This window comes from Octopus bimaculoides, chromosome 19 (assembly GCF_046866305.1).
Source record: "Octopus bimaculoides isolate indiv1 chromosome 19, ASM4686630v1, whole genome shotgun sequence".
Classification (NCBI taxonomy): domain Eukaryota; kingdom Metazoa; phylum Mollusca; class Cephalopoda; order Octopoda; family Octopodidae; genus Octopus; species Octopus bimaculoides.
This window is the reverse complement of record NC_142946.1, coordinates 8,594,943-8,609,724: the sequence shown is the minus strand read 5'-3', so window position 1 is coordinate 8,609,724 and position 14,782 is coordinate 8,594,943. Positions and strand designations below refer to the sequence as shown.

At 40.1% G+C, this 14,782-nt stretch overlaps 1 protein-coding gene across 1 annotated transcript in view; it reads left to right on the top strand.

Annotated features, from left to right (window-relative positions):
- The first annotated feature begins 3,298 nt into the window (after nt 1-3,298).
- LOC128250104 (uncharacterized) overlaps nt 3,299-14,782 on the top strand; it is a 47,775-nt gene continuing 36,291 nt past the window's right edge. Inside the window, exons 1-6 of the mRNA XM_089337818.1 lie at nt 3,299-3,604; nt 6,726-6,854; nt 7,377-8,000; nt 9,800-10,187; nt 11,458-11,571; nt 13,204-13,494. Of these exons, the coding sequence (XP_089193944.1) occupies nt 3,311-3,604; nt 6,726-6,854; nt 7,377-8,000; nt 9,800-10,187; nt 11,458-11,571; nt 13,204-13,494 (1,840 nt within the window). The 5' untranslated portion in view covers nt 3,299-3,310. The remainder of the gene's footprint in view (nt 3,605-6,725; nt 6,855-7,376; nt 8,001-9,799; nt 10,188-11,457; nt 11,572-13,203; nt 13,495-14,782) is intronic.

Below are 14,782 nucleotides of genomic sequence, written 5' to 3'. Positions count from 1 at the left end.
AAAAGAAATCATTTAGTGAATTATCTTTGGCATGAATCTCGATGGATGAGAGCAAACCACGTATGCCCCACCCAGTGACAGAGCCTACCCATCAATCAATATTCATTGTTTGTAGAATTGGCATAAGTCTCAGAAGGTGTGGCCAAAGCCACACATGCTCCACCCACTGACACCGCCTACTTATTCTCAATATTCAGGAGAAATCATCTATGATAGTAGATTTGGTAAAAAAAAACAAAAAATAGGGTAGGTGTGGACTTAACCACGCCTACTCCGCCCACTCACATCGCCTATTCGTTAATCAATATTCAGAAGATTTGCAGTGATTATAGATTTGGGATAAACCCCTGTAGTTGCAACCAGAACCATACACTCTTACCCATCATCCAGTGTCACCGCTTATCCTTCGTCATTATTCGGTAGAAATCATCTATGGTTGTAGTTTGGTAAAAGCATCCATGGGCGTGGTCAGAATCATGCCATCGCTTCTCACTGAGACAGGCCATCTCTCAGCCAAAATTCAGGAGTCATAAATCAAGTGATTCTAGATTTAGTTTCAGCCTTAGTGTAAGCAGAAGTCCGCATGTCCCCCCAATTAGTGCCCCTAAGTTTTTTCTCTTGACACTGCCGATCAAAATCATTCTAGAGCGGAGCTAAAACAACCAGCCGTCACTCGCGAGCGAGTATGAGCGCTAGCCGCTGTATCACACCCTTTCATTAAAACAAAGCTAGAAAACTTTTATTGTGCAAAGCTAACGTATTCATCTGTGCTGTGGCGCATTGCACGGTTGATTCTCGACAATCGGCTGCATAGTTAAGAAGCTGGCTTTACAACCACGTGATTTCGGGTTCAGTCTCACTGTGCCGCACCTTTGGGCAACTGTATTCTGTCAAAATCCCAGACCGACCATCACTTGCAAGAAATGAGACCTGCATTGGTGAATCGGCGTGGCCCAATTCTGCTCCTTGTGCCTACTGTCAAAAAGGATCATTATTATTATTATTATTATTATTATTATTATTATTATTATTATTAATATTATTAATATTATTATTATTATTATTAGAGAAGGCGGCCAGCTAGGAAAAATCGTTGGCACGCTTAGCGGCACTTGGTCCGTCTTTACGTTCCGAGTTCAAATTCCGTCGAAGTCGACTTTGCCTTTCATCCTTTCGGGGCCGACAAATGAAGTACCAGCCGAACAAGATGATACCTGGTTGATCCTGCCAGTAGTCATATGCCTGTCTCAAAGCTTAAGCCATGCATCATCATCATCATCATCATCATCATCGTCGTCATCATCGTCATCATCATCATCATCATCATCATCATCATCATCATCATCATCACCATCATCATTATCCTCATCATCATCCTCATCATCATTATCATCGTCATCGTCATCATCACCATCATCAACATCATCATCATTATCATAGTCATCATCATCATTATCACCATCATCATCATCATCCTCATCATTATTATCAACCTCATCATCATCATCATCGTAGTCATCATCGTCATCATCATCATAGTCATCATAGCCATCATCATCATAGTCATCATTGTCGTCATCATCATCATCATCATCATCATCATCATCATCATCATCGTCATATGAAGTGTGCTAGAAATAACTCTATCGACAATTGAATGCTTTTTCAGTTGTTTTGTGAAGTCGACAATACTTCGATGCCAAACACCAATTGTTGAAACTCAGCGACTGTCGCTGCATCATCTGGTTTGGTGAAAGCAGTCAAACGGGTTGGCCTACGGATAAATGTATATGTCATATGCAAGTAATTGCAATTAAATTACCTTTGGTATGATTTGTAAATATTACATTGTAATCTAAGCACAATTGCCTCCCCACAAAAAATACCAAAACGATATATATATATATATATATATATATATATATATATATAATGTGTATATGCACGCATTCGCATATATGCATATAGCCATATATTTGTTTATATATATATATATATTTATATATATATATACATACATATACATACATATATATATATATATATATATATACAAATATATATATATACAAATATATATATATATATATATATATATATATATATATATATATATATATATATATATATATATACAAATATATATATATATATATATATATATATATATATATATATATATATATATATATATATATATATATATATATATATATATATATATATATATATATATATTTGTATGTATGTATGTATGTATTTTGAGTTAATTAGCGGCGAATCAGCTACATCAACGAAATATCAAATGAAAACAGGTTGGAAAATTTGTCAAGGCAACAAACATCAGCCATCAGGGCTGTAGAGCTTTGGTCCAGTGGTGGTGGTGGAGGTGGTAGTGGTGGTGGTGGTGGTGCTGCTGCTGCTGCTGGTGGTGCTGGTGCTGGCGGTGGTGGTGGTCGTCGTCGTCGTGGAAGAAAGGTGGTATCGTTAATTTTTATAAAGTATATGTCGTTAACTACACACAACATATATCTTCTTATTTTATCCTTGGTCCCTCGATTCCTAATGGAATCGTATGAGTACTGCCATAACAAACGGTGGTGCTTTGGACTACAATTGTGACAGCCGGCGTGTCTTGGACCTCGTTGTGTCACATGCCGAACCTTCAGACAGCGTGCCATGATACAGCGTACTTTGGGCTTCGTCGTGACGTTACGACGAGTCTTGAATGTGACATACGGCATGCCTTGTGTCACACAGTGTGTCTTGGACTTCCTCGTGACATACAGTGTGCCTCAGGTGTACTTCGATCGTGACATCGGGCATACTTGGGACTTCCTTGTGACATGCTGTGTTCCGTGGGCTTCGTTGTGGCATGCAGCGTACCTCGGGATTCGATCGTGACATCCAGAGTGCCTTGTGACATACAGTGTGCTTCAAATCAGTGGAACAAGTAAAAAGTAAAAGGTAAAAGATAAAAGAAAGATACACATATGCGCGTGTGCTTGTTCCGACTTAACACATACCACTTGACGGCCGGTGTTTGTTTGTTTACATTCTCATCACTAAGCCGCTCAACAAAGGATGTCGTTGGAATAAGAACCAGACACAACAACAGTAACGAGTACATGCCAATTCTGAAGTTCCACCGTAAAAGTAAAAAACCTAAAATTATATTTCGGAAACGGTCATTTTTTTATTTATTTATTTATTTAAGAACAGAATAATTAAAGGGACGAAACTCTTGCAAAATAAAGTTTATAATAGCCTCCCCTTCGATTGATAAATCTTTAGTGTTTGAAGATTAATAATGGCCGTTATACAAAACATTATGGAGGGAGATCGACCGAAAAGCTTGGCCGAGTTCAAAGAAATATTCAATAAATGCATTGACCAGTATTTAACAGACACTCCCACTGACTGTGTCATCTCCCAAGAGAAAGCTGGACGCATCTTGAAAGTTCTTCAGAACGATCCAGACTTTTCAGACTCGGAAATCACGTCTTATGTGAAGCAGGACAAAATCCAACTCAAAGATTTCCCTTTGCTTCGATTACAGAATGTCTTGTGTACAGTGAAAAAGGGCCGGAAAACCGCAAATAGGGTTCGTTGAGTTTTAATTTATGATTAATGATTACGTTAGTTTGTATTTGAGCTGTGGAAATTAGGAATTGTCCCGGCGAACAAATAAACACATCTAATGTACAGTTTTAACCTCTGTGTGTGATTGTGTAGGCGTGTGTGTGAATGTATATGTGTGTGCGTGAATGTATATGTAATGGCACAGAAAATATATGTTAGTGTATCATCTTAGTCTTCTGTTTGTTCAATTTTAAGAAACATTGTTGGGATAAATTTATTTGCATAAAATAATTGCAGCGTTGCTCTTAATTTCGTTTGGTTATTAAAGCTTTTAATTATGGCAAAAACTTCCTGATTTTAAATTTTGGCCACAAGTCCAGCAATTTTTGGAGTAGCTGGGGTTAGTCGGTTGCATCGAACCCAGAGTTCAACGGGTACTTATTTTATTGATCTCCGAGAGGATGAAAGATCAAGTTTACCTCGACTGAATTTGAACTCAGAACTTCGCTAAGCATTTTGCCTGATGGGCCAACGAGTCTGCCAGCTTCTCGTCATTATTGAAATAAATATTATAAGACGTGTGTGTGTAATCTTGATTGGAGTCAGTTTTTCGTTTAGGCATAATTAGTTACATAAAGAACTAATAAGGAATTACAAAGTTTTCAAATGTGTTGAGTTTCTCTCGCCAGATATTTTTTATCGTCTTTTGCGAAAATGAGTTTTATTTTTTGTGTTTTGTTTTTCTTTTCTCTTAAGTTTAACATGAAAATCGTGTTTTTGTTGTTTTGTTTCGTTTTGTTTTGTAATCGTATATATTGGTGGTCTTGGGTTATGATCACAAACTAAAAGTGGAAACCGATATTGATTTTTTTTTTGGGGGGGGGGCTTTTTTCATTTTTATTGGGGTTTTTTGGGGGTTTTTTTGAGAATTGAAATCTCCGTATTTTTAAAATAGGAATTTCAAGAATATTCCCCAAAATTAAAAAAAAAAAAAACATGGGTGGAGTAAAAATTTAAAATTTTAAAATTTTAGTTTTCGGTTTTGTTTCTTTTTTTGCCTTTTTAGCACATTTGCAATCTCCACCGTTGTTGGAAATCTAAAAATCCAAAGAAATTTTTGAAGAAGAAAATGAAAATAAAAATGAAACGGTGGTGGGTAGGGGCCCTATTCAACAGCTTTGCCTTTATATTCCCTGTAATATCAGCTTCAAATTTTGGCACAAGGGCAGCGATTTCAGGGGGAGGGTATCAAGTCAATTACATCAACCCCAGTCAGCACTGGATAAACCATTAAAAAGAAGGATGGGGAGTAACACCACAGAAATGGTAAATGGTTTGTGGCACAAAAGAAATCACTTTAAACTTGCTAAAATAATATTCGGGATGCCGTTATCTCTACTAAGTATAGATGCAGATGTGTTACCTAAGATTAATTTTGAGGCCGTAAGCACTCACAAGGCTTTGGTCAGCCTGAGACTATAGTAGAAGACACTTGCCCAAGGTGCCATGCAATGGGACTGAACCCGGAACCATGTGGTTGGTAAGCAAGCTACTTACCACACAGCCACTCCTGTGCCTATATATATATATATATATATATATCATCATCATCATCATCGTCGTCGTTTAACGTCTGCTTTCCATGCTAGCATGGGTTGGACGATTTGACTGGGGACTGGTGAAACCAGATGGCTACACCAGGCTCCAATCTGATTTGGTAGAGTTTCTACAGCTGGATGCCCTTCCTAACGCCAACCACTCAGAGAGTGTAGTGGGTGCTTTTTACTGTCCCCCCAACATCACTTGACAACCGATGCTGGTGTGTTTACATCCCTGTAACTTAACGGTTTGGCAAAAGAGACCGATAGAATAAGTACTAGGCTTACAAAGTATAAGTCTTAGGGTCAATTTGCTCAACTAAAGGCGGTGCTCCTCATTAGGGATTATATAATCCAAGGTGTTCCACTGGTTAATCCCTGTCATATAATGCGAAAGCCATTGGTATATGTTAGAGATTATTGAAATTATATATTATCGATATTGAGGGAAAAGAAGAAAATGGAGAAATAATGCGTGTATGAATAATTTATTTGTGTTTTATTTTATTTTTTGAGCTTTACACCTTGTAATCAATTTATTTGTACTGTTGTTTTTTAAAAGAAATTTTCATCATTTTATAACATACAAATAAATTATTCATACATCCATTATTTCTCCATTTCCTTTTTTCTCTCAACATTGATTATATATATATAGAATCAAAATCAAAGTTGCTGACGTGGCTGATGACAGTACTGCTTGACTGGCACTTGTGCCAGTGGAATATTAAAAGCACATCCGAGCGTGATCGTTACCAGAGGCACGGATTGGCTCCTGTGCCGGTGACACATGGAAAGCATTCAAACGTGGTCATTGCCAACATCGCCTTACCAGCACATGTGCCGGTGGCACGTGTAAAGCAACATTCGAGCATGGTCGTTGCCAGTGCCGCCGGACTGGCTCCCGTGAAGGTAGCACATAAAAACACCTTTTGAGCATGGTCGTTACCAGAACCGCCTGACTGGCCCTCATGCCGGTATCACGTAAAAGCACCCACTACACTTTCAGAGTGGTTGGCATTAGGAAGGGCATCCAGCTGTAGAAACTCTGCCAGATCAGATTGAGCCTGGTGTAGCCTCTGGCCCACCAGTCCTGTCAAACCATCCAACCCATGCTAGCATGGAAAGCAGACGTTAAACGATGATGATGATGATGATATATATATATATGACAGGCTTCTTTCAGTTTCCCTCTACCAATTCCACTCACGGCTTTGGTCAACCCAAGGCTATAATAGAAGACACTTGCTCATGGTTCCACACTGTAGAACTGAACCCAAAATCATGTGGTTGACAAGCAAACTTCTTGCCGTACAGCCATTATTCTACAGGCCAAAAATAACAGCATGTAGAATATTGGCTTAAAAAAAAATCATTAGATAGAAAAATGTTGAAGGTCCTTTGACATTTCGCTTATCCAAAGGCTATTTTTTTTTTCTTCATTTTAACCCAGAACTTACATACTTCATCTGCTTCAAGTTTCACCATTAAAACAAAAATATTTCAAGCCTCTTGATGTTTCTGTATAATTTCCTCTTTTTGCAGCTCAACGATGACTTGTTCGGACGATTCCGGCGGGTTGTGCTCAAAGAAGAATTCTTTGACATGATCTACAAAGCACACAGCCAACATGGCAGCAGAAATCACCTAGGTTTTGAGAAGACAATATTTCAAGTAAGCTCTTCTTTATATTCCTATTCCTTCTTGCAGATTTCTTTCTTTGCGTTTTTGTTGCCTCCTCTCTATCCCTCCCACTCTCTTCCTCCTACTCTCTACCCCTCCTACTCTCTACCCCTCCCACTCTTTCTCTCCTCTATCCCTCCTACTCTCTCCCTCCCTTTCTATCCCCACTCTCTCCCACTCTCTTCTTCCCACTCTCTCCCACTCTCTCTCTCCTCTCTATCCCTCCCCTCTCTCCCTCCTCTCTATCCCTCCCACTCTCTTCTTATCTATCCCTCCCACTCTCTCCCTCCTCTCTATCCCTCCCACTCTCTTCCTCTCTCTATCCCTCCCACTCTATTCCTCTCTCTATCCCTCCCACTCTATCCCTCTCTCTATCCCTCCCACTCTTTCCCTCCTCTCTACCCCTCCCACTCTCTCCCTCCTCTATCCCCCCATTCTCTTCTTCCCTTTTCTCTCTCTCTATATCTCTCTCTCTCTCTCATTCTTTTTCCCATTTTGTTTGTTCCTCTTTAGTTGAAACGCAATTATTCACACATCCCCTGCGAGGTGGTGCTGAAGTTCATGAAGATGTGTCCAGTCTGCGCCGGTTCCGTGCCCGAAGAGAACATCTCCCTCTTCTGTCTGAAATACGAAGACGACATCATCCCCGCCGACACAAAGTGCCAACAGAATCCTAGAAAATACATCAAGAAAGAAAAACCGAAAAAGGGGAAGAAACTATCGACAACGACGAGGAAAACGGTTCGAGCGAAGACCAAAACCACGACAGCAACAACAGCGAGAGCGAAAACAAAAGCGAAGGCCACGTCTGCGAAAAAGACAAAGGCGACGGCAAAAAAGACAGAGACAACAACACGAAGAGCAAAGAGGACATTAACGTCAACGACAACCACAACAACAAGAGAAACGAGTTCAGCTCATCAACCAAAAGCTAACACCAATATCAAAATAAGCAGTAGGATTTTTGGAGAGAGACCATCACAGCAAGACCACGACTATGTGCGCACCCAACATCATTTACCAATTACGTATTCACTGGCAGGACCCAAGAATAGCTCTGTACCGAATTTCAGAGATTATAGTAAGAACCAACGTGTGCACGTTTTAAGGGCAAGTTTCTTTATGGCTGTTGGCAGAGTGAGTTGTTTAAATTTTTATATTTTTCTTTTGTTTTTGTTCAGTTCTATATTCAACCCTTTAGCATTTAAACCGGCCATATCTGGCCAAAAGTATTCTGCCTATTCTATGTTCAAACTGGCCAGATCTGGTCTCTCACACCAACCCTACAATATCGTTTTTAAAATTAACAGCTACCTCATCAAAATCTCATAGCTACAAGATAATGCATGATTAGTTCAAAGCAATGTGGATAAAAAAGCATTAATTATGGCAGAATAATGTGAACACTAAAGGGTTAAATACATTTAGATTAATACAAGTTTTTTTTTTTATTTGCCTGTCATGGTACTTAAATGAGAATGAGATGTAAGGGGACAATGTTTTTGAGATTCCGGTTCGAATGACATGAGTGTTTTTGTTTCACTTTTGACACGTAATACTTAAATAGTGGAGGAGATATGATGTTGCTGTGGGCTTGAACTATGCAAGAAGTTAAAAACATTTTTTGACTAAAGGCATGTGTAAAATTTGAATGAAATTGGTTGTGTAGTTCTCGAGTTTTAGGGAAGCACACACACACACACACACACACACACACAGACACACATTCTCATTTTTATATATATAGATTATTGGAGATATATAGAAACATTTTATGACCATTGTAAATTTTCTTTTCTTTAATTATTTTATCCATTTGAATTTTGTTGTTCTTTTATTGTACTTGTTTGAATTATTAACGCTCACGCTCCTAGTATTTTGCAATTAGGCAGTTCTTTACATGGAATTTTGTCTGTCTTTTTGAACCAAGGCCCTGAAGAGGCTTGTATACATAGATAGGAATATTTTATTAATCAACTAGGCGCAGGAGGAGTGGCTGTGTGGTAAGTAGCTTACTTACCAACCACATGGTTCCGGGTTCAGTCCCACTGCGTGGCACCTTGGGCAAGTGTCTTCTACTTTAGCCTCGGGCCGACCAAAGCTTTGTGAGTGGATTTGGTAGACGGAAACTGAAAAGAAGCCCATCGTATATATGTATATGTGTTTGTGTGTCTGTGTTTGTTCCCCCACCATTCCTTGACAACCGATGCTGGTGTGTTTACATCCCCGTAACTTAGCGGTTCAGCAAAAGAGACCGATAGAATATATACTAGGCTTCCAAAGAATAAGTCCTGGGGTCGATGGTGCTCCAGCATGGCCGCAGTCAAATGACTGAAACAAGTAAAAGAGTAATGTATGTAAGTTGAAACAAATTGTTTGCTTTTTATGGGTTTTTTTTAAAATTTGTTATGCTATATTATATTATATTTTTTATAGTATATTATATTATAATGTAAATAAATTGTTAGTTTGTCAATTGTATTTCTCTATTTCATTTAATATTCATATTATATCATCATCATCATCATCATCGTTTAACGTCCGTTTTCCATGCTGCATGGGTTGAACGGTTCGACCGGGGTCTGGGAAGCCAGGAGGCTGCACCAGGCTCCAGTCTGATCTGGGAGTGTTTCTACACCTGGATGCTCTTCCTAATGCCAACCACTCTGAGAGTGTAGTGGGTGCTTTTTTACATGCCACTGGAACAGTGGCCAGAGGGAGCTGGCATCGACCACGTTTGGATGGTGTTTTTATGTGCCACCAGCACAGGAGCCAGAGGGGGTTGGCATCGACCAAGTTTGGATGGTGCTTTTTACGTGCCGCTGGCACGAGGAGCCAGACAGCCACAACTACAATTTGCATGTGTGATTCGATTTTGATGTTGATTATATATTATTTATATATATATATATACTTTTATATTTGTCATTTTCCAGGTAACCATCATTGATATCAATGAACTACAAACTGAAACAGCACCATCTAACCAGTTTACACTAGTGGTGCATTACGTTGACCTCTGGTCAAAGTACAGCATCTTCTGGCCATTGTGTAAGAAAGACATTAGTGAACTGGCACTGGGCATTGCCAAAAACGTATTCGCCTACTTCGGCGCTCCAAGACAGTTAATCTACAACGGCTGCACCATGCAGGCTGCCGAACAACTGGAAGAGGTGCTTCGTGTGTGGTCATCCCAAATTAATGTTACCACAAGTATTTTAGAAGATCCACTGGCATCATCAGGACCGTTACATTGGAGAATTTTTGAAGATCTGAAAAGTCTTCCGCAAGACTCATGGGAAAGTCATCTCGCAAAATTGCAATGTAAATTTAACCGTTTCTTATATATAACTATATGTGTATGTATATTGTGAAGGCACATAGTTCAGTGGTTAGAGGATCGGGCTCACTGTCATGAAATAGTGAGTTCCATTCCCAGACCGGGTTGTATGTTTTGTTCTTGAGCAAGATACTTTATTTCATGTTCCAGTTCATTCAGCTGTTGGAATGAGTTGCGACATCACTGGTGCCAAGGCTGTATCAGCCTTTGCCTTTCCCTTGGATAACATCAGTGGCATGAAGAGGGAAGGCTAGTATGCATGGGTGACCGCTGGTCTTCCATAAAAACAACCTTGCCCAGACTTGTGCCTAGGGGTGGAACTTTCTAGATGCAATCCCATAGTCATTCATAACTGAAGGTGTCTTTATATGTATATTAATGACATGTAGGGGACACCACACTTTGTTCTGCAATCATAATATACTCTAAGATATATTATAAAAACGTGTAATAAGCATTGTAGCTTATTATGCTTGCATAACAAAATACGGTGTCCCCTACACGTCATTAATATTTTCGGAGTAAAGATTGTTTGCCAACATAACATGGCAGTCCTGGTTTAGGACGAAATACCGCTAAGCATTTTGCCTGGCATGCTAACAAGAAAGCAAAGGGTAGCAAGTTGGCACAATTGTTACCATACTGGCACTAGCGTAGCTTGGTAGGGTCAGTCCACCCCAGGTGGCACTTTTAAAGGGGCACCACTTTGGGTCTGCTGTAGGCAATATGTGTTTTTTAGTGGAGTCCAGGGGTGGCAAACAGAAGGCCCGCCCCAGGCGGCACACACCCTATTTACACTAGCACATACTGAGCAAAATGCTAAGCAACATTTCATCTATCTTTATGTCCTAAAAGTTGTAGAATTGTGGGAGGGTACTTAAGTAGCAGTAGGAGTATAGTGGGAGGAGCCTTTGTTGGATGAAATAAGTAACAGTAGTGTAGTGGGAAGGGCCATTTGTTGGCTGAAATAAATAAGTAGTAGAATAGTGGGAGGAGCCTTAAAAGTTGGAGAATGGTGGGAGGGTCCTTAAGTAGCTGCAGTAGGAGTATTGTGGGAGGGTCTTTTGTTGGCTGAAATAAATAAGTAGTAGAATAGTGGAAGGGTCCTTAAAAGTTGTAGAATTGTGGGAGGGTTTTTTGTTGGCTCAGCTTATAGCATAAGGGCAGTTCATAGTTGACTACAGACCTTACTACTTAGCTCCAAGGCCTTGATCTGATGCCCTAAATCACTCCCTATTTCACTTGTCTTTTCAGACTTAGCCAATACAAAGTTTGTGAAAACTCACGGTCGTGTCACACCATACGAGGCTGTATTTGGTCACATGCCCTTAACTGAAACATTTGTTAGTCCAGTTGATACACAGAGCAGTAAGTAGCCAGTTATTTTTACAGCCCTTCATTAATCTTATGTTGTTCTTCTTCTGTCTCTCTCTATCTTCATCCTCTTCCTCTTCCTTCCATTACCCTCTTCTTCTTTTTTTTTTTCTTCCATTCCCATTTCTTATCACGATTGTCTTCCTTCCCTTGCGGTTAAGAATTTCTCCTCCTAACTGCATGGTTTTGGGCCTAGTGCTACCACCGCCTTTTCATCAACACCCCCTCTTCCAATGCCTCCTCCCCTCTTAAAAGTTTTTGTCTTGCAAGTACTTGGTGACCCTGTCAGTGCAGGTACCACTTAAAAGCACCCAGTCCACACTGTAAAGTGGCTGGTCTTTGGAAGGGCACCCAGCTGTAAAAAACCGTGCCAAAACTGACTTAGCCTGTACTTGTGTCACTTAAAAAGCACTCAGTCCCCAGGACTTATTTTTTGTAAGCCTAGTACTTATGCTATCGGTCTCTTTTCACTGAACCACTAAGTTACGGGGATGTAAACACACTAACATTGGTTGTCAAGCGATGGTGGGGTGAGGACAAACACAGACACAAACAACAAACACATACATACATACATACATATATATATATATATATATATATATATATATATATATATATATATATATATGACAGGCTTCTTTCAGTTTCCATCTACCAGATCCACTCATAAGGCTTTCGTCAGCCAGAAGCTATAGTAGAAGACACCTGCCCAAGGTGCCACGCAGTGGGACTGAACCCAGAACCATGTGGTTGGGAAGCAAGCTTCTTACCACACAGCCACTCCTGCGCCTATAATATAATATATTTTAAGTGCTTAATGAAGTAAAGTGTTTTGGTTGATTAAATGTTTTAACAATCACCATTTTTGGGAGATTTTTTTTTTTTTTTTTATATCATCCTCATCATTTTAAGTTCCCTGTCTACATACCTGTGTGGGAGTCAGGTGTAATTTGATGAGGCAGATTTTTGTTTTTTCTGTGGCTGGATGCCCTTCCTGTCACTAACCCTCCTTTGTTTTCAGCCGAGGTAACAACTTCCAGACATGTTTTTTTGCAGAAATTTGGAAATGAGTGACACCGCTTGTAAGACAGTGAGTCTCATTTACGACTATCACAAGATGTCAAGACAAACAGACTCCCCCCCCCCCCATACACACACACATAATATACAGCTGGCTTTCAGTTTTCATCTACCAATACATTTCCAGGACATTGGTGAAACCTGGTCTACCAAGGAAGACACTTTCCTAATGTGCCAAACAGTGGGACTGAACCCCCAAATCGTTGTACCTAATTTTAAAATAAACATCTCAAAAGAAAAATGTTGACTCACCCCCATCCCCACCTCACCCACCCCTGCCACAAAAAAAGGGGATACAGTCAACTTTGCAGTTAATAATATTTATCCATCATCAGCTTGCCTTTCATCCTTTCGGGGTCGATTAAATAAGTACCAGTTACGCACTGGGGGGTCGATGTAATCGACTTAATCCCTTTGTCTGTGCTTGTTTGTCCCCTCTAATGTTTAGCCCCTTGTGGGCCTTAAAGGAATGAATATGTATCCGTCACCTTGGCAATTGTGTAGTTACTAAATTTTGTCTTCTTGCTGATTTCTCTCCTCCAGAGACCCCTACCAATGGGAGCATGACCAATGTCAGGAAAAAGCAACGAAGTTCTACTGGGAGCAAAGGACCAAAGGCCTCCACTGCCAGTGGCTCGGTTCCTGCTAACGTCAGCAGCAAAACTTCCAATGGTGCCAATTCGGGGGGAGTGTACGAAGCCCAACTAGACCCCCTCCCGTCGCAGCCTTATCCTGTTGCCTGCACCATCAACATTGCCAACAGAAGTCCAAGGTCTCTCCTGCCCAGCACGCTGACTGTGCTGCAGCAGACAACAGCGCCGACGCCCATGTCTGGTAACGCAAATCTGTTGATATACGCTTCTACTACTACCATTGCTGTTGATGTTGTTAGTGTTTTATGTGTGTGTGTGTGTGTGTGTAGACAGACAGGCGGTAGGTAGATAGATAGATAGATAGATAGATAGATAGATAGATAGATAGATAGATAGATAGGCAGACTGATAAACAGACTGACAGACAGATGATAGATAGATAGATAGATAGACATGTTTCTTTATTGGCCACACAGGGCTGAACACAGAGGGGACAGATAGATAGATAGATAGATAGACAGACAGATAGAAAGACAGATAGATAGATAGACAACATAGGTAAGACAGACAGACAGCCTGATAGATAGATAAATAGATAAAGACATAAGATAGATAGATAGACGACAGATAAACAGACAGACAGACAGATAGGTAGATAGATAGATAGACAGATAGAAAGACATAGATAGATAGATAGACAGACAGACAGACAGATAGGTAGATAGATAGACAGGTAGATAGACAGACAGATAGGTAGATAGATAGACAGGTAGATAGATAGGTGCAGGTATGGCTTTGTGTTTAAAAAGCTTGCTCCCCAACCATGTGGTTTCAGGTTGAGTTCCACTGCATGGCAGCTTTAACTAATGTCTTCTATTAAAGCCCCAGGCCAACCAAATCCTTCTGAATGGATTTGGTGAACAGAAACTGAAAGAAGCCTGATGTGTGTGTGTGTGTGTCCTTGTTTTGAACTCACATGTTAATTCTAAATGACTGTCACTACCATACAGGCTGTGTCATTCGTGTCCAGCATTCTACAGAAATATGCTTGACCATGGGACGATATTGCCCTGCTTGGAAGCAGGTGAGGGTTGGTGACAGGCAGAGCGTCCAGCCATGGAGGAAAAAAAATCTTCCTCCTCAACAAATACTGTCCAACCCACAAAAGCACGGGGAAGTGGACAATGACAATGCAGTGTTGTGATGGACCAAAGCTTTGCGAGTGGATTTGGTAAACAGAAACTGAAAGAAGCCCGTCGTATATATGTATATATATATATATATATATATATATATATATATATATATATATATATATATATATATATATATATATATGTATGTGTGTGTGTATGCTTGTGTGTCTGTGTTTGTCCTCCCAACATCGCTTGACAACCAATGGTGGTGTGTTTACATCCCCGTAACTTAGCAGTTTGGCAAAAGAGTCTGATAGAATAAGTAGTAGGCTTACAAAGAATAAGTCCTGGGGCCGATTTGCTCGACTAAAGGCAGTGCTCCAGCATGGCCAC